At 41.3% G+C, this 27191-nt stretch overlaps 1 protein-coding gene across 10 annotated transcripts in view; it reads right to left on the bottom strand.

Annotated features, from left to right (window-relative positions):
- Positions 1-3566: 3566 nt before the first annotated feature.
- sdsl (serine dehydratase-like) overlaps positions 3567-27191 on the bottom strand; it is a 72762-nt gene continuing 49137 nt past the window's right edge. For all 10 annotated transcript variants that reach the window (XM_068055135.1, XM_068055136.1, XM_068055137.1 and 7 more), the window contains 4 exons: positions 20080-20168; positions 11008-11235; positions 8258-8382; positions 3567-6276 (listed from right to left, as the gene is read on the bottom strand). In XM_068055135.1, the coding sequence (XP_067911236.1) occupies positions 6083-6276; positions 8258-8382; positions 11008-11235; positions 20080-20168 (636 nt within the window). In that variant the 3' untranslated portion in view covers positions 3567-6082. The remainder of the gene's footprint in view (positions 6277-8257; positions 8383-11007; positions 11236-20079; positions 20169-27191) is intronic.

Below are 27191 nucleotides of genomic sequence, written 5' to 3'. Positions count from 1 at the left end.
TTCTCCCCGTAACCCTGCACAATCTTCTTTTTCATATAACTGTCTAATTCTCTTTTAAATGCTTCAATTGAACCTGCCTCCACCAGACTCTCAGGTAGTGCATTTCAGACCTTTCCCACTCGCTATGTAAAAAAGATTTTCCTCATGTCACTTTTGCTTCTCTTACCAAATATTTTAAATCTGTGCCCTCGTGTTATCGATCCTTTCATGAGTGGGAACAGTTTCTCTCTGTCTAATCTGTCCAGACCCCTCATGATTTTGAATACCTCTATCAAATCATGTGACTTATACACATATACATCCAGGTCCCTCTGCTCCTGCATCCCCTTTAGAATTGTATCTTTTATATTGTCTCTCCATGTTCTTCCTAACAAAATGAATCACTTCACATTTCTCTTTTGATTTTTTGAAAGATTCCCAAACTGTAACTAAACTAGGGCGATCAAACCCATAAATGATTAATGATCATGTCTTGATGCAAAATAGCCCTTTTTTAGCTGAAGACAGGTAAATATTGTTTATTGCAGGTCTGGAAGGGCCAGGGGAAACCCATTCCCTTGCAGGTGCTGGTGCTCTGCTCTGAATAGGGAAATGCAACAGCCTCATAATTTGGTGGTGGTAGTGGTTGGGACTGGGTGGGCGAGGGGTGGCGGGCGGTGTGGGCAGGAGTGGCAGCCTAGCATGTAGATGAACAGGAACGCCACTCTGTCATTCTTCCACCAGTGGAGCAGTACCCATAACATTTTGGCCCTCCAACTTTGCTGACCGGTTATATTTTCAACAACTGTGGATTAACCCTTTGAACTCTAAACCTGTTCAGCACTTGCACAGGTGAAGGTAAACTAGTAAAGGCACAAAGTGGAGGCCACGTGGAGAAAAGATACACATTTTATCAATAGATTATACAAATAAAAAGTAATGCAAAGCAGGTACAAATAGTCTGTATGTTAATTTATTTGGAATTTACACAGACTCAGTTATTAGTGGCTGCATTAGTTTATCAGGGTAATGGTTTGGTTCTGTATTTTTGTATCTGTACAGAAACAAACATAAAACATATCAAAAATCGCAAGGTTTATAAGTACACCAATTCCATGAAAATTGAAGTACGTACAGAACCTGACTACAAGCTGCATTGCTTAAAGAGTAAAACAGGAGCACAAAGTAAATTATATTTAATAATTCAGGAAATGCTTCAAGGAATGTATTTTGTATCATTACAATAATGATGTAGTAAATTATCTATTAATATGACACATTTCACTTTGATAATTAATAGTATTACAATGTTTAACACTGCTCTGGTGTACTCTTAACAGAGTACATGGGATATTAGCAATTTAGTAGCATTAAAAAAATCACCATGCACTCCTTGTTGGTTTATGTCCCCTTACATTTGAGGAAATATTTCATTAATAGAACAATTCGTTGTTAGTCCTCCACCCACTTCCACTGTCACACATTACAGCAATTACAGCCCTAGGGAATAATAAAGTCACAGAATTACTGTATGGTCTTTTTTTTTTAATTGCTGAAGTGCATCACATAGATTGCCTCCCCTACAATTTCTATGTAATCTTTTTGAATTTCTTCCCATGGCCTCCCCCAATCAGTCATGCTGGAGATGTTACTGTAACTGAATGTAAAGAAAGGAAATTGAAAATAACTTCTGTACATTAAAATCTATTCATGTCAACAGTGAAAATATATTTCAGGCATTAACATTTTCCCAAATTGTGCCTGCATGTTTAGCATTAGTGTTCTTTAATAGAACACGAACACTGACTATGTTACAATTCTACCAATAATACAGGATTCAACAATTTGGCATATAGTTGGCTGTACTGAATGAAGGCTTCAAATGACAGAAGAGAGCTCTCTGTCCCATCATTTCTTTTGTAACTTTAGAAATTTCATCAGCAGTTACTGACTGGTAAACAGAAATCTGTACATGCATTTCAGTTTGCATGTGTGCAGATTTGCTTTCTCCAATTCAAGATGGTCTGTGACAAGGCAATATAACTGGGCTGAGAATCCACGCTCTGTTTGGGCAGTCTTGTACTAAATATGTTGTTCCAGGAGGATGGTGGTCAAACACAGACCCATGACCTCCACATACTATTCTCCCCTTGTTTTGTTTGGTGGTGCCGTTGTTCATCAGAAACTCTCGTCATTACAAGGTAAGTGGCAATTTGATAACAGCTTGTCACAATAACGTGAGTCTCTGATGCTGTCAAGTCTCTGGTGGATACCAGATTTATGTTTTTGAGGATCACTGACTGCATGTGTGGTATTGTTAGCACTCTTAGTACAAAACAACCTTTAGAAATACTCCTGAGAAATGACCACTTATTTCAGTGCAACTGGGATATTAGGTACTGAACATCATTAACAGGAACTGGCTCAGAGGAGTAAGTGTCAGACAGATGAAGGAGCTGGAATAACATCAGTCAATACATCTTTAACCCAATATGCTTCACAGTTGTAACATGTCAACAGTGATCTGTACATTAACTCAAGATACATTATATTATCTGCAATCCTCCCAGATGTCTTCAGAACTTTGTTTAAGCAAACAAAAAGACAATGAATTTTTCCCTTTATCTGAAATCAAATTTCCCTCAAACAGATTTCATCTGAATCCAATGTAGGAGTTTGGACACAATTCTCCTGAAAATGTATTTGGCAATTTTTTTCCTTCATCTGCTTGAAGCAATGACATAAATACAGCCAATGCATCATTGTAGGGGTATGTGTGCGCATGCATATATATCAGTGATGAAAATGATACATCTTTTCTGTTTCTTCTTTCCAAAACAAAATAACCTGGTCAAACATATTTTCTTGTGAAGGCTATTGTTCTTTAAATGAAAATTAGAAAGCATTTTGTTTGATATAGATTTCAAAAGACAGAAAAAAAATGTTCATTATCAATCAATTTTGTTTCAGGAACATTCTGACAGTAAGTGCCCTCATTCATTTCTCTTTGCACAGATCAGAAAGAAGAGACTTTCATCTGCCTGGGTTGAGTTGGATTAGACTCAAAACTAGAAGGAAAGGATTGAACCCACTGCATCATCTAATGCAGAGACAAAGCAGAACTTAAAAACTTTTCATTACTATATGAAAACAACATTTGCAGATACCATCATTGCCACTAATGCAATCAACTGGCTCCCATTTACTTCATCTTGATTACAAACAAATTTCAATGCTCAATGGATCCGGGTGCAACACCAGCCCATTAAGGCCTGGACTCTCCTGTTTTTCCAGCCATAGAGTCAACCGGAATATCGGGGGCAATCAAAATCATCGGATCTTCCCAGAGAAATGTGATTATAATTCCTTTATCAGTTAATTTTTTAAATGTTTTTTCCCAATAAGACGGTTGCATAAATTTATTTATTGACAACTGGCTAGTTGAAGCCTTAATCTGACCCTTCCCATGCCTTTCCTCTACCACCTCTCCTTTCCTTTCTACCCAATTAACACCTCTGATCTTACACTCTCACTCACCTGTGCAATGACTTTATGATTGCTTTCCACACCCACCCACCCACCCCCACCTTTCCTCATCCAATCCAAATTGCTCCATTAAAGGCTCTAAAGCAGCCATAATCCTAATATCACACTCCTTCTCACTGTTAGGTATAGTGACAGTAGTGCCAGCAAAGTCAAATCTGCCATTGAACAATGACTTTATGGCTGGAAAAACAGGAGAGACCAGGCCTTAATGAAGCATTGATCAGAAGCAGCGGACTCCTTGAGAGAAAGGGTGGAAGGGTGGGAGGGGCGGTGGAATTAAAGGGAGGCATTTTGTATTCAACATTTCAGATATGTACATGTTAGTACTCATTTTATTCACAAAAGGTTGTAGAGCCAAATCAAAAATGTCTTCCTTATATGATTAGTTTCATTTTCTTTAAGAAATAGGGATGCATTGATTCTGTCCATCCCAAAATAGTTGTCTGGGTCCAGTCACAGTTGGGGAAAAGAGAAATATGCAAGACAGAATCACAGTGAGAGAGAGGAGCCAGGTACTGATCGGAAAGAAATCAGAGCAACGTCATTGTAAAACTGCAGTATATTTATACTTTGTCAAGCATGGGTTTGAGAATTATAATACTTGAAATATTTAAAAGCTGCACAGAGGAATCATACAGTAAAAGCCCAATTAGGTTATGGGATAAAAACAGAAAATGCTGGAAATACTCAATCAGCAGGTCAAGCAGTATCTGTGGAAAGAGACAGAATTAACATTACAGGTCAATGACCTTTCATCTGAACTGGCAAAAGTTAGAGAATGCAACAGGTTTTAGGCAAGTGCACAGGCAGGAAAAAGGGGGAAGGGAGAAAATAACAAATGGGAAGATCTGTGGAAGGCAGGAGAGACTAAATGGCAAAAGGGATGATGGTGTAAAGCCAAAGGAGATGGTAATGGGATGTGTCAAGAAACAAAAGAGGGATCTAGAGGAGGTGTAAATGGGAAAAGCAGAATCATTACCAACAGCTGTCATCTGAAAAAACTGGGGCAAATGTTAAATTGTTGAACTCAACATTGAGTCCATTAGTCTGTAAAGTGCCTAAATCAAAAGGTGAGATGCTGTTCCCCAAGCTTACATTGAGGTCAGAGCAGAAATGGGACGGAAAATTACAATGGCAGGTGATCAGAAGCTCGGGGTCACAATTGCAGTCTGAACAGAGGTATTCCACAATGCGGTCACCCATCTGCATTTGGTCCCCACAATGTAGAGGAGCCTGCATCGTGAGCTGCAAATACAATATATTAAATTGAAAGAAGTGCAAGTAAATCACTGTTTCACATGGAAGAAGTTTTTGGGGTTTGGACAGTGGGAGAAGGGACAGGACTAGGTGTAGCATCTCCTGCATTTGCACAGGAATGTGCCTTTGGATGTGGGGGGTTGGGAGTGAACCAGGATGTCGAGGAGAAAATGGTCCCATTGGAATGTTGAGAGGGGAAGATACATTTGGTGGTGACATTACACTGGAGGTGGCAGAAATTGGTGAAGATTATCTGTTGAACATGAAGGCTGATGGGATGGAAGGTGAGGACAAGGGTAACCCTATCGTGGTTCCGGAGCTGGGGAGGGGGCGGGCTTTGAAGGTGGGAGAAAGGGCAGAGCAGAATTGCTGGAAATGGAATAGACACAGTCAAGAGTCCAGTTAACCATGGTGGATGGGTATCTTCAGTTGAGGGAAAAGGAAGACATTGGAAGCACTGGTATGGAAGGTGTCATCATCAGAACAGATACAGAGAAACTGGGAGAATGGAGCAGAGCTCCAAGAGGAAGTGGGGTGGGAGCAAGTGTAGTCAAGGTAGCTGTGAGAGTCAGAGGGCCTACAGTGGATATTGGTTGATAGCCTATCCCTAGAAATAGAACAGAGAAGTTGAGGAAGGAATGGGAAGAGCCAGAGATGGACCATGTGAAGATGAGCGAAGAGTGGAAATTGGAAGCAAAGAGCAGCATAAGAGCAGGAAACGCCACCAAAACAATGTAACAGAAAAAGGGGTGAGGGAGTAGGACTGGAACAAATAATCTTTCACATATCCCACAAAAAGGCAGGCACAGCTAGGACTGATGGGTATCCATAGTAACACCATTTATTTGGAGGAAGTGAGTGAAGTCAAAAGAGAAGTTGTTCAATATCAGAACAAGTTCAGCCATATTATACATGAAATTATGCAATGTGATCCAACAATATGACTTTGTTACGCTGGTATATGGGGTCTGTTTGGGTCTCTGTACAAGGAAGAAGCAGAGAGCCCTCAGACCGTCTTTGTGGGGGATGGAGGTGTAGAGAGATTAGATGTCCATGGTGTAAAGGAGATGGTCAGGGCCAGGAAAGTGGTAATCGTTAAAGTGGCAGGGAGTATTGAAAGCATCATAGATGTAGGTGAGAAGAGACTGGACAAAAAATAGAATATGGAAACCTTGCCATGCATTCAATTCACCAAGCACCCAGCACTCCAACAATTCCGTCATGTGATTTCACATGATTACTGTCTGGCAGACAGAAATGGTTTACAAGAAAAGTGTCACATTCAGAAAAACTGTTTAATTTAACTTTCCTCCAGTTGCATTTTGTATTCTTTAAGCTGTGCCATTGTGATGCTGCTTCCGCCACAGACAATGACTACTACTGACTGTAGGTCCTGGTCCAGCCGTCCCTCCTTCTGCAGTCGCTGGATTATTCCACTGTAAATAGCAGCTAGTGATGCACCACAGGCTGGTTCAACCAAAAACCTTTCATCATCTGCAAAAAGAGCCAATTGTTCACAATCAGGTCACAAGCTCTAATTTAATAATCATTTAAGGCCTTTGGCCGAGTGTGAGACTGAGCCTAGAAGACAGCATTGCATTTAATGTGAACCTTCTGGCTATTGAGTAACATTCTGAAATATCTAAAATATAAACCAACACCAAAACTGTGATTTTTAAACCAGAAATCTATTTCTTCCACTTAGTTCTGTGGAGTAGGCACACAGCATGGAGGCATGAGCTCAGAGTTTCATAACCTTTCAAATAACTTGCAGCATCAGCAAACAGGTATTAAAATTCAAACTGTGTTGCCACCCACTGCTCCCTATTATGTCTCTTGTTTGATTTTCGACTTGGCAGAGGTGACAACCCTACTGGAATCCAAAGTGTACACAACAGCATTTACATTGGAGGTGACCAATTTATTCAAGTTCAATATGCAAATAGAGATACACTGACAAGACAGCTAGAAGTGTACTGGTATTCTCACTGATATTCCGAATTAACAAGCATATTATACATGAAATTATGCAATGTGATTTTTGATACGCTTTGTTTATTTTAATTGAAACCTGGAATGCATTCTCTAATTCTCTCTCTTTCCTTTATAGCCCTGGTTATTTCCTCTCTCCTTCTTCTTACCCTCTCTCATAACTGATTATCCCCATTATTCCTTTCCTCTGTATCTCTCTTCTTTCTCTCCTAATCTTTCTCATGCATTCCCTTTCCCTATCTATTATGCTTTTATTTCTCATCCCCTTATACTCTCTAATTTCCTGTGCGTGTCTCTCTCTCTCTCATTATCACTATCCCTTTCTCTTTCATACATTTTACTTTCTTTCTCCTGTCTCTGATTTCTCCCATTGCTTTGAAACCAACAATGTTCGCAGTGATAGATTAGTAAATCTTGGGTGTTCTTTGTTTAGAAAACAGAATCAAAGGCTACACTCATCATTGAGCATTAAAGTTTAACAGTCCCACAATGGATATTATAAGAAGTATTATTCATTAATGTTTCCCTATAATTAACCAATGGAACCATGCTGAAATCAGAAAGATGGCCATCTGCCTTTGAGATAAGATTATTGAAAGCTTTTTCTTAAATGAAATGACTTAGGGGTGAAAGGAGGTTAGGAAACACTTCCTTAAAATATACCATTAAAAAGAAAAGCTGTATTTTTCAGAACGGTGAAACCTAATTTTGGGATCCTACTCCTCATTGGTGATAAGAGTATGGCTGAGAAAAGCCCTGGTTCTTGATGTGCAGCCAGGAATACGTTATTATATTACAACTCTTTCAAAACTTTTAATTAGCAAGGTCAGAATGAACAAAAGGACACTTGTTTTCTTAACCGTGCCCTTCGGGAATGAATACATTAGTTGGATAGCGACAGAAAAAATTCAAAGAACTGGCACTTTAACCACGGAAAAGCAGCACACAGCTCAGGAGACTTTGGGGTGTCCCTAAATCTACAATTAAACACCATGAAAATAGTTTAACAATTTAACTGATGTACAAGAACTGGCATAGTTACTAATTTAGATGGGCTGTCAAATATTCTTTCAGTTTAACATTCCCCCAAAAAAGCAAGAACCTAAATCAATTTAAGGTAGTTGATATTTGTAACTAACAGAATTTTGCATAAAGAAAATTGCACCAAATTCCCACATCAGTATAAAAAACAACTCTCATTATTGCAATGAGAAACTCTCAGAACCAAATCACCAGGTTCTCGTGGAAGAGAAACTGATTTAATTTTATGTTCAATGCCTTTATTTAATCAGAATGTAAGGCAGGAGGTTTCTGCTCCAAATGGGATGCGTAAGGAAAGAATTCAAATCTTAATCTATTATTCATACAGAGCAGAATTCTTATTTTGCCAAATTAAAACAAAACATATTAAATAATTTTGTGCGTATTTGGAATAAAACACTGGTTCTCAACAATGTGTGTACGTGAAAATAAAAAGTCTCACCTAGGAATCTCTCTACAGCTTGTACAGCCTTGTGGTCACTGATCACCTCAGAGAGAACATTGTGCTCCTGTGCATTCTGAAGTGCTTTCTCACACACCCTTTTAGCTCCCAGCGTTTTAGCCACACTAAATATATAGAGAACAGCAAGTTAGAACAGCTCATTCTCCACACACACACACACAAGCAGACACTACTATACATAGACATAACACAGATAATGCAACAACTTTCATTTATACTGTCTCTTTAAAGTAGGAAAATGTCTCAAGGCATTTCAGCACAGACAAAAATGGATGCTGAGCCAAAGGAACAAATATTAAGAGGCGTGACCAAAAGCTTCACTGAAGTGGTAGGTTTTAAGGAGGGTGTTAAAGGAAAAGAGAGAAGTTGAGAGGCTCATGAATGACATTCCAGAGCTTAGGGCCTGGACAGCTGAAGATACAGCTGCCAATAGTAGGGTAAAATAATAGGGTTATAAAGATACATACACACAGAGCAAACACAAACACACACACAAACATGAGTCCTGATGAGCCGAGATTCGAACTTTAACAACAAATAAACAAACAATTTCATTCTTCTCAGAATCTCCAACAGAAAATTGAACAAATCAATCTAACGGCCATAATCAGCAATAATCGACAGCAAAATTGAACACTGGAAAGCTGAAATGAAAACAGAAAATGCTGGAAATACACAGTCAGCATTGGAAATAAAATCCAGGTTAGCGTTCTGATGGGCATGCCACTGTTATGGTTCAAGCTTTTTCCAATATTTTTTTCTCATGGCCTAATCACAGTTTGCATAAGCAGATTACATCTCCCACAAATTGAATGTGTTCAATCTGTGGCACACTGAGGGACTAAAGTTTTCAAAATATATTTATATATTCAAAAAAATACCAAGGCTAAAAATTGACTTTAATCACAGTTTTATCAGAATTCATGGGTTTTAGTGAAGGGTATCCACCTGAAAGTTAACCTTTTCCACGTCCAGCATTTCCTATTCTTATTTTACGTTAGCCGTTACGCGGCTGAATAATGTTAATAATATTCATTTTCTTTAACTCCATCTTATAGAAATTGGAGGTCACTCAAGTCGCAAGAAGGTTATAGAAACTGCAAATTGCATAAATGTCTCTTTCAAAACCTGCATCATCACTGAGTGGCAATACACTCAGAACTCAACGGTTACTGGCATATATCACTAGAAAATTGGTCACAATATGTCACTTCAGTATTGGTTAACTTGAAGTTGTTAAATCTCTCCATAAGATGCCCATTTGCTTTCTCATTGATGCTCAGGAATTACTGATGTCTAATGGTGTCAAATTGTTGATATAAATTGTCTTTTAACCAAGCTAGGTGACGTAAGTGGCTACATCACGGACACTGAGCTTCATCACAAAAGATTTCATTCCGGTCCAGTCAGTCATAATGATAGCATAGTCTCACAGTCGGTTGAGTTCTTACAGTCTTAGGACAGCTAAGGGCATATACTAACAAAGCGTTACTATACCTGTGCTGCTTCAACTGCCAGCACCAGGAGAGAAGCACTGCCTGTAGCATATGCAGGTTAAGGATGAGGGATCTAAAACAGTGAACCTTCCTAATTGTGAAAAGTACTTTTTTGCTCAAACGTACAACAATCATGAGAAATGAAAATCAGGTGGTTTCTATGACAGCAGTGATCTGCAATGGAGGTTTTATGCCCAGACAGTAAGTTGAAAATCTACCCCATACTCTTAGCACATCATTCTAGGTTAAGTGACAATTGCAACAAATACTGTCACTACCCAAGAGGGGGATAATGAGTCTTCAGCCAAACAAAATTTCTTGCTTTTAGCTAAGTGACTAGATATCTCGCATGGTGCCACCTAATGTATCTCTACAAGCATTTTGTTAAAATAAGCAATACAGTTAAAAGTGGTCTTTTTATCCCATGTACCTTTCGTAAAAGTGATACAGTAGGATACTGTGATAGTGCTGTAGTACTGGCTTCTGTCTCTGAGGGCCTGTGCACTATGGACCACTTTTGACCCAAATCACCCAGGCTTGTGAAAATTAATGTAACTGCAATATACAGGAAATAATAAAACTAATTTCAACAGTTAGTGGATCAAAAGCAAGGAGGCTACCCAGGGAAGTACTTATCTGCAAAACCTTCCTAACAACCTGAACAGCTACAAATTGATTGGGAGCCATCTTTTTTAGTTTCAAAGCAGTCTATGCTGAGTTTATCTGTCGAACAATATAAACACAATTTAATAGTACAAACTGTTAAACAACTCGTAATTGGGTTGTAAATAAGGAGATTAAAGAGTTCCCATGAGATGTAATGTTTTCATTGATCTGAAACATCAATCAGTCCACTGGGCTCTATAAAGACGTCCCTGCCGGGAGAATAATTCTGAAAAGTAGGACAAGTTTCCACCAATGTGGGTCGGCTACCAGCTGCCAGGCAGTGATTCTCCCACTGGGTTTCGGCCTCTGGGGAATCACCTGGTTATGTATTCAGGTCTAAATTGTGCATCACTATAGAGCAAATCCATAAGGCCCCTAGGGAGCTGTGCTCGAAGGGAATACAAGTCAAAGGATCAGCATTATAACGCTGCAGCCAATTCTTTGACCCACATACCCTTGAGCATGGTCCCCACACATTCAGCGGGTTTACCATTACATCTCTATACCTTTAGCAAAAAACTGAAACATAGATTTCTGAAGTTTTATGAATCAATATTTTCACCATACCTTGTGATATCGGGGAGTGTGATTAACTTCCCAGCCTTCACTGCTGCATTCAGACTTTCAGCACCTTTCGTTTCCATGGCAATTATAGGTACGTCAAACCAACCCACTTCCTTCAGCCCTTCTATCACTCCACAGAGAAGGCCGCCACCTCCAACCGATAGAATAATAGCCCCAGGTTTGCGCTGCAGTGACTCCCAAAGTTCCTTCACAACACTGGCATGCCCTTCCCTTAGGATTTAATTTTAAAGAAAAAAGACCTTAGCTCTGGCATCCAACAGACTTCCAAATTCTGAAAGAAACAACGTGACTTTGTGCTGTAATGTAATGGTGTCACAGAGGGCTCAATTTTCGGCCCCTGCTGAGGTGGGGAACAGAGGTGGATGGGGCCCAAAAATACCAGCGCTGTCCAGTTTGCCGATTTCCCGACCCCGTTCCCGGCCCTAGTTATTTTTGCCGAGGCGGGTTCAGGGCTGCTCACCTCATGAGGCAGGCAGCCAATTAGCCTCATTAACAGCCTTGTTGACCACAGTTAAAGGAGGCAGACTGGGATTTTCCAGTCAGTCTCCCATTGTCCAATGCAACATAGGGCAGTTTAACTGCCTGGCGGCATGCACCCAGAAGCAGGCCAGTGGGCCGGCACACCAGCCAGGCCTACAGGCCCTCCCTGCCTGCCTGGGTGCGGGTGTAGCCAAAGGCCACCCTCTGGAGGGAATTCAAACCCCCACCCCCCACACCGTGGTTACTATTTCTGTTTTTTTATTTTAACTTTTTAAAAAGTTGGTGGGGATGAGAGGGCACCTCCATGTTGAAGCGTTCTCTCAGTTACTTACCATCCACTGCAGCCTGCTGCTCCTCCCGAGCTGGAAGGACTCTTTCAACCTGCCCACTGCACTTAATTGGACAGGGAACCTATATCCATGTCAATTAAGGGGGCACTGCCTTGAAAATCCCAAAGAGTGACTGTGTCCCACCCCCACCCCAAGGGCAGGCTCGGGACCCGGAAACCGTACCAACTCCTATTTCCCGCCGCTCGAGGGAAAATTCAGCCCAGAGAGTTACAAGGCTGAGCAGCTGGTTATTTCCCAATCCTTGTACATACACTGAGCCAGGAAGATTGAAATCTAAGGGAAAAGCCGAAATGTCACTGACAAAGAATTAAGGAGAGATTTTCCATTTTGACAAGCACTCAGAATTAATGGATGGTAAATCATGTGTTGATCAGGGCTCCCGGCATGTGCTGAAAATGCTAAGGTGAAAGAAATCTGCCCATTAGTGCTAACACTGGGGGAAGGTTTATAAATGTGCTTAGAATTTTTTTCCACCAAGTGTACAGAAGATTTTAACCAAGTTATACTAAATGAAATACCACTTCAAGGTGCAGCAAAATCTATCAACTACATAATATTTGACTTTGTTGACATTGATCTGCCAGCTCCTGGATGAAATTTTAAGATCGTATTAGGGGTATATCTGTCTGGTAAAGGTTTGCAATGGTGGTAACTGTTACCCATGCTCCTTGGTATAGCTGAAACTGATCTATAAGCCTAAAGTGAGGTGTTCAAGTCCAAAGAGTGTTCTTTCTCATGTCATGGATCTTGACATCAATTTACTTGCACAATATGCATTCTACATTTTCTGCAGCTACTGTAACAAGCACAGGTAGCAACTTTCACCATGTAAAGAAAAAGAATAGAAGGGGATTATCAATAAAATAGAAAAGCTCCAGTTGGGTAAGATTTGAGTAATCAGGTCTTTGCTGTAAAAGATGGCTTCACAGAAATGCATTAAATAACTGTACAAATAAAATTAACACAAGTCCCTTCACTCTTGAATCAACATTCATTTCTAGATCACTTCTACAGTGAGAAATCTAAAACCACAAAACATACCCAGATGGAAGTTTTGAACCCTCCAATTGTTTCTGTTTCACTGAATATTTTATAAAGTGGGTGATGCTCCCTATTTCTTTAGACTTCTTTATGTGAAGCTGTTGGCTCACTTGATGTGACAGGTTTATAAGTAGCAAGGCTGAACGAAGCACCTTGCATGTTGATGGTAAGTATTCTGGTGCATGGCACACAAAAGATTGTAAACTGCACAAAACTACCAAGGTTCATAAAATCAGAACAATATACCCTAACCTCAGAATAATTCTTTGTGTCCTAATATGGCATTTTCTATTTCCCACGCCACTCATCCTGTGGCCTCACTTGAATTAGATTTCAATTGTGTCAATTAAGGATGGTTTTGAACAGTAGGACCAGTGTCTAGCTTCACGAATGCAAGAACTAAAGGACAGAAATTCATTAGTGTGAGTTAGAGTTGAACCCAGATCCATTGATTATAATTGGCAGAACTGATACTGTAAATAAAAATAGCAAATTTTTAAAGCAGTAATCATTTTAATCACTGTACTTATAACTGCAGCGGGATTTTATTCATTTAAATATGTTTTAGGTCAGTTGAATCCTATGGACGTAGATTCAGGATTTATTTAAGAGGATTCCAGTTCCCAGCTTCCAATGTTGTCAACAGATCTACCTACTGCATCTTTCTGTTGCATTATCTGAAACTGTGCAGTCCATAACATTTGTTAATAACATTGAGAATTAGCAGCTGGCTCAATTGACCCCTTTTCTCTTGAATGACTTGTAAGAGATAGTCCTAATACATCACTATTAATATTGGTTGTCCAATTTAACATACACCATAACCAATGACAGGATTAGTCACCTGTGGCTTCAAAGCCATCTCCCCATCCTTCTAGGCATGGTACAATGTGGGAATAGGGATAGTGGCACAGGGTATGATGTGACCCTCCTTTCAATCACCTCAGACATTACCACCTCCACTTCAGCTGTCATAAAGCATGGATCCAGTGCCAGGCTGCTCCATCACTTGTCTGCAGACTCATGCCTGCATATGGGATTTTCTCCTGTTCAGTTTTGTCTGTGAGTTTTTAATCCCCTTGCCATTAAGCTTTAGACTGCGAATCAGCTGAGATGCCTTTAAGTCTTTTTAACGGCTTTCTGAAGTTCTGTCTCTCTGATGCAGCTAATTGGAACTGGGTTGAGACTATCTAACTCAAATAACTTAGAACATTTATAACTTTATCCTATCCATCTGGCTTGGTCCAAACCCATAACCCAGAGTTAAATGGATGGTATCATAATTGACTGCTCCATCTACTTCCTCCAGAGTATTTCTGACCTAAATAATATTCTGGTGTAGGTCTGATATGAAGGGATGAGAGTTGTCCTTCTAGCACATGATTTAAAGATGAAGTCACTGGCATGTATCTGCAGCAAGAGATGGTAAAATCCAGGAATATCAGAATTTCAAAATTGAAAACTTTTCAATTTAGTTTTGTTACAAAACACTTCTATATTTTTTGTTAAGTATATGTTTTTGAGGACTTATATTTAAATTGTGAGGATGGATTCATTGGAAGGCTGAAGATTTCATAGAAGCTGGACTTCGCTTTATTGTTGACAGTTCATTGAAAGGACACTGAGATGTTGTTTCAAACAGCCTTGCTGAAAGTCATGTGCTTTAAGCAATAAAAAACAGAAACCTTGGTGAGCTGGGGAAGATGTTTACAAAGAAGTGACAGGTCAAGATTTATAGGGATCAGGAGGCTTGGCTTTTGAGATACTGTTTTTGGTTTCACTTTGGGCAGTGTGTGGGGGTGTGAACTGTTTTGAAGACAGTTGGAGAAAACCAGCCAAGACAGCAACCACCATCAGCTCACCCTCTTCCATCTCCTTGAGAACTTCCTAAGAATCAAATGTAAGAAATAGAGAAACTGGTGCTGCATTTCTCCTGAAAAGTCTGCCAGAAACTCCTGATATTGCATTTCTCCTGGAAAGCCTGCCAAACTGATCCTCAACATCACCTGAAAAGAACTGCTCTAGAAAGATTCCAGTGACAGCCGTCTACACGTATTTAGGACGCCAGAGCAAAAAAGGGACAACTGACATCTTTCCATATCTTCTCTTTTTTCTTCAAGAATTAGCAAGTATTTGGCCAAAGTATTCTTTTTTTGTCTTTTTTTGTAACAGACCTCTGCAGAGAGAATTTCTGTATATTTTTCAGTGTTTGTGTGAGTTTGCGTGTGCGGAATTTAAAAAGGGAACTTTAATATTTCAATCTATGCATTAATTCTTTGCTTTGTTACTGGATAAATCTTGTTTGATAATAAACTGATAATTCTGTTGTTTTTTAAAGAAACCTGGTTGGTGTACTTTATTCTGGGTTAAAGAGTAGAGTATATGATTGACTGCATCGGGAACTGAGTAAGCATCTTAAAAAAATATATGTTGTGACCTGTGGAGAAGTGGAACTAGAAAAGACAGTGCACTCCTCCTTTCTCGGTTGTAACAGTTTACAATTTTCTTTTAAATTTTTAAATTCAAAACTACCTTACTAATTGCAACGGGCTATTGATTGATCTCTAATTTTTCATTTTAGAATTAACACTAATAAGTCTTTAGCTGTAGTTTCTCTGCATTTATAAGTTGAGCGTAAAATGGTTAAATATTGCTTGTGAAATATAACAGGTGTTGGTGCCAAATGCACAGATGTGCCACCCAGTAGGTTTCCTACAGAAGATCAGCAATAACAAGTATTAAATCAGGTGAGGTGGCTGTCATGCTGGGTATGAGAATAATTAAGAAAGGAGGATCTCAATTAGGTTGAATTTGTCATATTTACTTAGTAGTCTACATGCCTGCAATTCAACAGCAGAACAGTCCATGGTAGTAATTGATCAAACACTGAATGGAAAGAGAAGTTAATGGACTGCAGTCAGTTTGTGTACTACCATCGATCACCAATGGTGTTTGCCTTTACTGGGTGAGTAAGCAAATACTAGAGACCAAGACGTGTCAAGTGGATGATTGATTATATCAAACAGCAGGAGTTGGAGCAGGGCACCTTACACAGCACAAAAATATTGTGAGAAACGTTGGTAGAAACCAGTATGTGCAGATCCCTTGCTCAAAACTGCAGCTGTCATTTTGCAGCCAAGCACACCGAAATGGGGTTAAAAGTGTTTTCTTGTCTTAAGTTTCTGTCTTTCAAGCAAGAGATTCATGAATTAACTAACCTGCAGGATCAGTATTGTCCAATATGACAAAACACAAATTCACCATTTTTTTTTAACATTGCTATTTTGAAGTGCTTAAAGAGCGCTATTTGTGCCTAGCAGCTTACTTACAAAGATGAGACATTTAACCCTTTAAAATGCACTTGTAGCCCACGGCTATACCTGATTCGCTAGCAGCACTTAAACAACAAGAGGTGGAGGGGACGGGCAGTGTTGTAATCTGGTACTAAAATCACATCCCACCCTGGCAAAAGTTCTCCTTACATTAAAATAACCAGATAGTGTTTGGTACAGAAATACAGCTTCTCTTCCATAGAAACATAGGAAGATAGGAACAGGAGTAGGCCACTCAGCCCCTCGAGCCTGTCCCGCCATTCAATGAGATCATGGCTGATCCGCGGCCTAACTCCATATACCTGCCTTTGGCCCATATCCCCCAATATCTTTGCTTAACAAAGATCTATCTATCTCAGATTTAAAATTAACAACTGTTCTAGCTTCAACTGCTGTTTGTGGGAGAGAGTTCCAAACCTCTACCACCCTTTGTGTGAAGAAGTGCTTCCTAACATCTCTCCTGAACGGTCTGGCCCTAATTTTTAGACTATGCCCCCTAGTTCTGGAATCTCCAACCAGTGGAAATAGTTTATCTTTATCTAGCCTGTCTTTTCCTGTTAATATCTTGAAGACTTCGATCAGATCACCCCTTAACCTTCTAAATTCTAACGAAAGCATGCCTAATTTGTGTAATCTCTCTTCATAACTTAACCCCTGTAGTCCAGGTATCATTCTTGTAAGCCTACATTGCACTCCCTCCAAGGCCAATATATCATTCCTAAGGTGTGGTGCCCAGAACTGCTCACAGTACTCCAAGTGGGGTCTAACCAGGGTTTTGTACAGTTGCAGCATAACCACTGTGTCTTTATACTCCAATCCTCTAGATATAGAGGCTAGCATTCCATTAGCCTTTTTGATTATTTTCTGCACTTACTCGTGGCATTTTAAAGATCTATGCACCTGAACCCCCAATTCTCTTTGGACATCCACTGTACTTAACCTCTTTCCATTTAGAAAGTACCCTGCTCTATCCTTTTTTGGTCCAAAATGGATAACCTCACACTTGCCCGCATTGAAATCCACCTGCCACAGTTTTGCCCATTCACCTAGTCTGTCAATATCTCCTTGCAATTTTATGCTATCATCTAGACTGTCTACAATGCCGCCTAACTTTGTATCATCAGCAAATTTGGATATATGACTTACTATGCCATTATCCAAGTCATTAATGAATAATGTGAATAATTGGGCCCCAACACAGACTAGTTACATCCTGCCAATCGGAGTACTTACCCATTATCCCTACTCTCTGTCGCCTACCACTCAACCAACTTCCTAACCATGTCAATAATTTGCCCTCAACTCCATGGGCTTCTACCTTAGTTAATAGCCTCTAACGTGGGACTTTATCAAATGCCTTCTGAAAGTCCATATAAATAACATCCATAGACATTCCCTTGTCCACTATCTTAGTCACCTCTTCAAAAAATTCAATGAGATTTGTCAGGCATGACCTTCCCGTCATGAATCCATGCTGGCTGTCCCTGATTAACTGAAATTTTTCTAGGTGTTCAGTCACCCTATCCTTGATTATAGACTCCAGCAACTTCCCCACCACAGATGTCAGGCTAACTGGTCTGTAATTTCCTTGGTTCCCCCTTTCACCCTTCTTAAAAAGTGGAGTGACATGTGCAATGTTCCAATCCAGAGGGACCATTCCTGAATCTAGGGAACGCTGAAAGACTATAATAATAACAAGAAATGCTAGAACCACTCAGCAGGTCTGGCAGCATCTGTGGAAAGAGAAGCAGAGTTAACGTTTCTTCGGAACTGACCCGAAACGTTAACTCTGCTTCTCTTTCCACAGATGCTGCCAGACCTGCTGAGTGATTCCAGCATTTCTTGTTTTTATTTCAGATTTCCAGCATCTGCAGTATTTTGCTTTTATTTTAGCTGAAAGACTATATGGTTAGGGCATCTACAATGTGCTCCCCTACTTCCTTTAACACCCTTGGATGGAAACCGTCAGGTCCTGGGGATTTCTCACTCTTTAGTTCCATTAATTTCCTTGTTACTGATGTTTTACTTAGATGGGCTTACTGATGTCCCTGTCCCCTATCGGTTATTAATTTTTTCGGGACTTCCGGCAAGTTATCCTCCTTTTCAACTGTAAATACTGAGGCAAAGTAATTGTTCAACATATCTGCCATTTCCCCATTATCAATGACAATATCTCCATTTTCAGCTTTTATTGGGCCTACATTGCTCTTGACCACCCGCTTTCCCTTTATGTAACTATAAAATTTCTTCTTATTGATTTTGATGTCCCTTGCAAGTTTCCTTTCATAATTCCTTTTAGTAGCTCTTCTAAGCTGCTTTGTGACCCTTTGCTGGTCTTTGTATCTATCCCATTCGGCCGGATCTGTGCTGTGCTGCGTTTTGCATTTTTGTAAACCCCTTCTTTTAGTTTTATGCTGTCCCTAATCTCTTTAGTTGTCCATGGCTGTTTTTCCGTGAAGTGGAGCTTTTTCCTCTCAGGGGTATATACTCGCTCTGCATTTCGTTAAATGTTTCTTTAAATATTCTCCACTGTTCTTCAGTCGTTTGACCCATTAACAGATCTTCCCAGTTTACCGTGGACAGTCTCTGTCTCATCCCGTTAAAGTCAGCCTTACCCAAGTCTAAAATTCTACTAGCTGATTCGTGTTTTTCACTTTTAAACGCTACCTTGAATTCAATCATGTTGTGATCACTATTTGATAAATGTTCACGCACAGTTAGGCTACTAATTAAATTTGGCTCATTACTCATAACTAAATCTAATATTGCCTGTCCCCTTGTTACATCTAGGACATATCCAGAACTTACACTATACAGGATAGCATACTGGTTCCATTCAAATAAGTCTCAAATAAGATATTAAACAGTTTAAATTTGCATAGGTAAATTACCCTCTTTTTCTTTGTGCTAATCCATATATGACTAAGCACAGTGGTAAACACAATGGCCTATGGATGAGTGCTATGGCACAATTTGATATTTTATTGTCTGGCTTGACGTGTAATCTGTCAATCACACACACAATATAAATGGGGTGAAAATAAAATGGAACGTTTATGATAATGACAGACAGTGTCATTCCCTGTGTAAGATTGTGGTTGCATTTCACTCCTTGTGGCTCATTCCTGACCGCACGTCACTTCCTATAGCCAATTCCTGACGATGTGTCACTTCTGTTGTAACTCTGACCATCACTTTCTGTAACCAATTCTTGACTTCTGCCACTCCCTGTAACTGATTCCCAACTGTGCATCACTCCCTTTATAACATTCTGACAGTGTCAACCCCTATAATTGATTCTTGACCATACATGTTACACAGTTTATAAGATTCGGATTGTACAGGACCTTGCTTAGGTCTCAGCTAGAATACAGTGTCCAGTTTTGGGCTCTTCACAGGATGGGGGATATTGAGGCTTTGCATAAGAGGGCCACAAGATTAATTCCCAGTGTTACTCAGATGGGCTTACAGCTTACACCATGTATTTCTCACAATAAAAGATTCCTTGCTACGTGACACTCACTGCACCTGATTCCTTACAGTGTGTAACCTATATATTTCTGACACTCAGTCATGAACTTTTTCAAAACACTTAGTTACAAGGGTTTAAAACTGATTTTAAAAATGTATCTCTCTTTTATTTAATGATTAGAAAAATGCTGTCAAAATAAATCATATTCTCAACTGAAAGTGCATATTCTTCAATTTTTTTTGGAATTATTTAGATCTTATTGGGTCATTTAAGAGGACAATATCAAGAGCTGAACTATCAATATTTTGACATGGTTGTTCCATCATCTTTCTTATCAATTAACTGAAATGAATTTTCTGATTATTTGATGAATCCTTACCAAAGCAAAGGATGGTCGAAGGGAGAAACATACACCCAGCCATCATTTTCAGATAGTTTTAATGCTTGCTCATTAGCATCATCCCAAACCTAGCAAAACATTTCGAGATGTATTAGTTGTGAGTATTATTTAATCAAATTGTAACCATTATTACAGCTTTTAGTCAAACCAGCAGCAATGTTTGCTCTTTGCCTGGGCGGATCTAACATCCACTGAACATGATAGAACGAGCAGCTAGGACCTCACAGTTCCACTGTGTCAAAGGAAATCTTAAGCAAAGAATCTCAAAAAAAGAGGCAAACACTTACACATGGCATTAGAACGTCTGCCCAGTTGAGATTGAAAGAGATTATGCATATGATGATACTCTTTTATCAAAAGCTCTTCAAAAGTGAAAATTTGAAGTTATAAAGGAAATTAAAAGGAAACCAGCAGAGTTGCCCAGTGGTTCAGTGGCTTTACATTAGAATTAGAATTAGAACATTACAGCGCAGTACAGGCCCTTCGGCCCTCGATGTTGCGCCGACCATCTGACCTACACTATTCCATTTTCATCCATATGTCTATCCAATGACCACTTAAATGCCCTTAAAGTTGGCGAGTCTACTACTGTTGCAGGCAGGGCGTTCCACGCCCCTACTACTCTCTGCGTAAAGAAACTACCTCTGACATCTGTCCTATATCTTTCACCCCTCAACTTAAAGCTATGTCCCCTCGTGTTTGCCATCATCATCCGAGGAAAAAGACTCTCACTATCCACCCTATCTAACCCTCTGATTATCTTGTATGTCTCTATTAAGTCACCTCTCCTCCTCCTTCTCTCTAACGAAAACAACCCCGAGTCCCTCAGCCTTTCCTCGTAAGACCTTCCCTCCATACCAGGCAACATCCTAGTAAATCTCCTCTGCACCCTTTCCAAAGCTTCCACATCCTTCCTATAATGCGGTGACCAGAACTGCACGCAATACTCAAGGTGCGGCCTCACCAGAGTTTTGTACAGCTGCATCATGACCTCGTGGCTCCGAAACTCGATCCCCCTACTAATAAAAGCTAACACACCATATGCCTTCTTAACAGCCCTATTAACCTGGGTAGCAACTTTCAGGGATTTATGTACCTGGACACCAAGATCTCTCTGCTCATCTACGCTACCAAGAATCTTCCCATTAGCCCAGTACTCTGCATTGCTGTTACTCCTTCCAAAGTGAATCACCTCACACTTCTCCGCATTAAACTCCATTTGCCATCTCTCAGCCTAGCTCTGCAGCCTATCTATGTCCCTCTGTACCCTACAACACTCTTCGACACTATCCACAACTCCACCGACCTTTGTGTCATCCGCAAATTTACTAACCCACCCTTCTACACTCTCATCCAGGTCATTTATAAAAATGACAAACAGCAGTGGCCCCAAAACAGAACCTTGCGGTACACCACTAGTAACTAAACTCCAGGATGAACATTTGCCATCAACCACCACCCTCTGTCTTCTTTCAGCTAGCCAATTTCTGATCCAAAGCTCTAAATCACCTTCAACCCCATACTTCCGTATTTTCTGCAATAGCCTACCGTGGGGAACCTTATCAAACGCCTTACTGAAATCCATATACACCACATCCACGGCTTTACCCTCATCCACCTGTTTGGTCACCTTCTCGAAAAACTCAATAAGGTTTGTGAGGCACGACCTACCTTTCACAAAACCGTGCTGACTATCGCTAATGAACTTATTCTTTTCAAGTTGATTATAAATCCTATCTCTTATAACCTTTTCCAACATTTTACCCACAACCGAAGTAAGGCTCACAGATCTATAATTACCAGGGCTGTCTCTACTCCCCTTCTTGAACAAGGGGACAACATTTGCTATCCTCCAGTCTTCCGGCACTACTCCTGTCGACAATGACGACATAAAGATCAACAACAACGGCTCTGCAATCTCCTCCCTGGCTTCCCAGAGAATCCTAGGATAAATCCCATCTGGCCCAGGGGACTTATCTATTTTCACTCTTTCCAAAATTGCTAACACCTCCTCCTTGTGAATCTCAATCCCATCTAGCCTAGTAGGCTGTATCTCAGTAATCTCCTCGACAACATTTTCTTTCTCTGCTGTAAATACTGACGAAAAATATTCATTTAACGCTTCCCCTATCTCCTCTGATTCCGCACACAACTTCCCACTACTATCCTTGATTGGCCCTGTTCTAACTCTTATCATTCTTTTATTCCTGATATACCTATAGAAAGCCTTAGGGTTTTCTTTGATCCTATCCGCCAATGACTTCTCGTGTCCTCTCCTTGCTCTTCTTAGCCCTCCCTTTAGATCCTTCCTGGCTAGCTTGTAACTCTCAAGCGCCCTAACTGAGCCTTCACGTCTCATCCTAACATAAGCCGCCCTCTTCCTCTTGACAAGCGCTTCAACTTCTTGAGTAAACCACGGCTCCCTCGCTCGACAACTTCCTCCCTGCCTGACAGGTACATACTTATCAAGGACACGCATTAGCTGCTCCTTGAATAAGCTCCACATTTCGTTTGTGCCCATCCCCTGCAGTTTCCTTCCCCATCCTACACATCTTAAATCTTGCCTAATCGCGTCATAATTTCCTTTCCCCCAGCTATAATTCTTGCCCTGCGGTATATACCTGTCCCTGCCCATCGCTAAGGTAAACCTAACTGAATTGTGATCACTATCGCCAAAGTGCTCACCTACATCTAAATCTAACACCTGGCCGGGTTCATTACCCAGTACCAAATCCAATGTGGCATCGCCCCTGGTTGGCCTGTCCACATACTTTGTCAGAAAACCCTCCTGCACACACTGGACAAAAACCGACCCATCTAAAGTACTCGAACTATAGTATTTCCAGTCAATATTTGGTGTGGCACTTCGAAACATCCGATGTTCAATCCCTTGATCACAACCCAAGTGCCATAGTTGGCTTCAGTGTCCTCGGGCTAAGCAAGAGGAGTTAAAAAAACGCAGCTAGGGCTCTTGCCAGTGATGAGGATATTCAATGCACTTGGTTGAAGTGCTTCAAGATGTTTTGATAGTTTTCACTTACTATTACTATCCAATGATGCCTGCTGCAATGTGTGTTGTCAGGTTGATCACCAGTTGAACAACCTGCCCACACATAGTGGGCTGGATTTTACCAAGCCCACGATGTTGGGTTCCATGGCAGGGGTTGGAAGATGGTTGCAGCAGAGGCCCGTCACGGAACTCGACACCAGGAGGGCCCAGCCCGATCCTCCCGGTGGCGGCAAAGCTACGTGGCGGCCCTCCCGCCATTGGGCGACGGGACCTCAATTTCAATATTTAAATTAATGAGATGAACAAATTTAAATGAACTTACCTTGAATTTCCGGACCCGCCGCGATCCTCAGTTCGGTGGCTGGCACTCCCGCGCCTTCAATTCCCCGTCTGAGGACAGCCACGTGACACTGGTGGGGAGGGGGGAGGAGTTAAGATTTCCAGTGCGGAGTGGGGGGAGATGTTGGCATTGGACAGCCCACCCCCTCCACATGACTGGGGGGAGCGGGTTGCCCCGACCATTTAATTGAGCCTCCGCGCGGGAGATCGCAGCGGCCCTAAGGCGTTTTGAGCTCACTGCCGAGAGCAACAGCGGGCTCTTAAAATCCAGCCATACTGTCCAGGGTAAAAAAAAAAGTAGAGTACACATTAATAGAACACCGAGCATCTGGTGCCATGTTTAAGACATAAATTAAATCTCAGGGTTTCTTAGCTTCACACAGCACATGACATCCATATTTGTTTCTTTCGTTAACAGTAAAGACACAATATCAGTCATCATTGTTGCTAATTCAAGTAGCCTTTTGTAACTCACTGTTGAACATTTATTGTCCTGAATTATTTGCTTGCTTTATAACATTCATGTAATAACATTTTTGTTATGTCACAATAAGAAAGCAGTATAGAAAGAACTTGCATTTATATAGCACCTTTCACAACTTAGCTATTACTAATTATTCAAATAGCCTGACCCTGTCAAATTATGCACAATGCATTCAATGTACTTTTGGCTAGCTTTGCATTACCAGATAGCCATTCCTGGCACAGATTTTACCAGTACCACAAAATCAGGGCTATGGTCTTTTTCCAATGAAGTGCAAACAGTAGGTTATTTTTAGCATAAGGTGTGATTTTCCACCAGTGTCACTAGGTCCTTGAATGAAAATTTAATTACCCCTCATAGGAAGGGCTTAGAGTTTGGAAAACATGCCAACGCTTTCACCTTTCACAGAGATTACCTTTGTGTACTTTCACTGCTTTTAGGTTCATAGATTTAAAAACAGCTTCGTATTGTAGCTAACAACATAAAGCCAACTAATGAAATAAAATCTCTTCTGCAACAGTGATCAGCAGCTGAAAGTGCATTTTGAACTTTCTTACCCATTGTCAGCACATGCCAAAAAGGTCAATTATCACATTGAAAAGGCTCAAAGCATTTCACACATTGAATTACTTTTGAACTATAGTGACATCTATCATTCTGTCATCATAGACACCGACCATCAGCTTTTTAACCAAACAGTCAACTTATCAACTTACTGTCAGCATCTCAAGAAAAAAGCTCAGCTTTTTTCACTGGGATGGGAAGTTGTCCATATGAATCAATGAGAGAAGTTGAAAGGCACAGTGAAGGTTGTCAGAACCAACTTTTTTCTCTGACCAATCAACACCCACAAGGAAATTAATAATAGTGTAATAGATTGTCACCCCCAACAAGTTCATCAGGTGCAACTGAAAGCACAAATATTCCCCATGCCTATTCCTGGAAACAATATTTGTGCACTTTACATGTTTTTAATGATTGTGTTGCATGAAGAGTTTAAGGTGGAAGCCTGAGTTCACCTCAGTCAGATGGTTGTGGATTGAAATCTCACTCCAGTGCAGTACTGAAGGAGTGCTTGCACTGTCAGAGGTAACGAGTGGCCCCCAGCTCCGGGAATCTAAGAGCAGTGATACAACCAGCGCCTCCCAGCTCCGGGAAACCGAGCGTAGCAACAGCCTCGACGAGGAGCAAAACGAAACTAAAACTCCACCTCAGCACTAGGAAACCTTTCCCGAGTTCACGACGCCACCACTGCACACCACCACCCCCCCGCGCCCCCCTGTCGTCACTCAAATGGTACAACGCTCCTGTTACAGAGCAGGATTCTTTTCTCAGCCCAAGGACTGTGGAACAGTTTAAACTCACCACAGGTATGGAGCAGCACAACCAGGAGCTGAAACTTGTGTACACTTTTGGATGTATAAATCTAAAATCTTTTAAATGGTTTAAAAAATTGCCTCTATTCGCGTGTAAAGACTTAAGTCCGCTACACAATGTGTTTCGACCTTAAGTTACCTGGCCAATGTCAAGGCTGACCTGCTATTTCAGCAGGAGTGTGCGATACCACACCTCAGCACTTACAGGCAATGGTCAAGGTGGTGGTCCCATGGGCCATCGATCTGGTCAGGGGGAAATGATTCCCGTTCCTCTGGCCTGGGTATTCTGCTGCGAGGAGGCAACTTCACCATCTCTGAAGTTAAGGAGGTGGTGGGCGGTCGCCTCCTCGTAGTAGATGTAATGTACAACAATGCTCCGCTCCGGTTAATCAATCTGTATGCCCTGGTCCAATACAACGAATGGATGACCATCCCCCAGCAGCTCCCACTGCTGCTGGCGACGTCCAGGCTGGTCATTCTAGGCGGTGACTTCAACTGCATCATCGGTGCAGCTGGACGATCCAGCAGTGATGACAGCAGACCGGACACTACGTCTAGACTCCAGATGGAAACAGTAAAAGACGCCAAGCTGCACAATGTCTTCAGCAACCCTGCAGACAAACAGCAGCATAGATACACCTGGTCAAGACTGGATGGGTCTGTCCATTCCAGGATTGACTTCCTGTTTGTGTAGCATGCTTTCACGGTCAGATCCACCAACGTCAAGCCAGTGTTCTTCTCTGACCTTTGCCTCCTATTGGCTGACAGTCACTTACAGGATGACCAGCGGGTTGGCAGGGGGACATGGAAGCTGAATATAACACTGCTGACCCCAGAGAATATCGAGGAGCTCAAAAGGGATTACAAAGGTTGGAGAACCATGAAACCCCTCTTTGAGTCTCCAGTGCACTGGTGGGAAGTGATCAAGGAGAGCATCAAGAGGTTCTTCATCCTCAAAGGTGTTCAGAGGGCGAGAGAGAGACAGAAATGTCCCGACTCCAGAAAAGAATGCAGAATCTACTCTAGCTGCAGTCGATTGGGGTTGAGGTCAAGGAGGATCTCCAAGAGGTGAAGAGCCAGCAGGCATCGCTCTTTGCCACGGAGGCCTCCAAGATCATCTTCCGGTCCAGAGTCGGCTCCATTAAGCAGGATGAGACGTGCTTGCATTACTTCTTCCAACAGGTACACAGAGAAAGCTCTGTGATCCAACAGCCTGAAGGAAGAGGACGGCTCAGTAACGTCTTCGCAGTCTGACATACAAAGGATCAGCAAATCCTCTTATGCTCGGCTGTACGACGTGAAGCCCACAGACAGCACGGCCTCCCAGCCCGTCCGATCATCTATCACAGAGGTCTCAGATAACAGTACACGAGAGAGTCTGGACAAACAGCCAGCTCTGGACGAGCTGACAAAGGCCGTCAGGTCCTTCAAGATGAGTAAAACTCCCGTAAGCGACGGCTTACCGGTTGAGTTGTATTCAGCTCTGTGGGACAGGATTGGCCCAGACCTGCTGGAAGTATACGAGAGTATGCTTCTGGCCGGCTGCGTGTCAGAATCCATGAGCAAAGGCATCATTACCCTCATCTACAAGCGGAAGGGGGAGAGGGCAGAAATCAGAAATTGGCAGCCCATCTCACTGCTTAATGTAGACTACAAGATTCTGTCCAAAGTCATCGCCAGTCAGGTCAAGTCTGTTCTGGAGTTGGTGATTCACCCCGATTAGACCTGTATTGTACCCAGCAGGAAGATCTCTGATAGTCTCGTGCTACTCAGGGATACGATCACCTATGTACGGGACAGGAGGGTGGACACCTCCCTCATCAGCTTGAACCAAGAGAAGGCCTTTGACAGGATATCGTACACCTACATGATGGATGTGCTA

The sequence above is a fragment of the Heterodontus francisci genome, chromosome 23, assembly GCF_036365525.1.
Source record: "Heterodontus francisci isolate sHetFra1 chromosome 23, sHetFra1.hap1, whole genome shotgun sequence".
Classification (NCBI taxonomy): domain Eukaryota; kingdom Metazoa; phylum Chordata; class Chondrichthyes; order Heterodontiformes; family Heterodontidae; genus Heterodontus; species Heterodontus francisci.
Note: the sequence above shows the minus strand (reverse complement) of the source record. Positions and strands in the feature narration are given on the sequence as shown.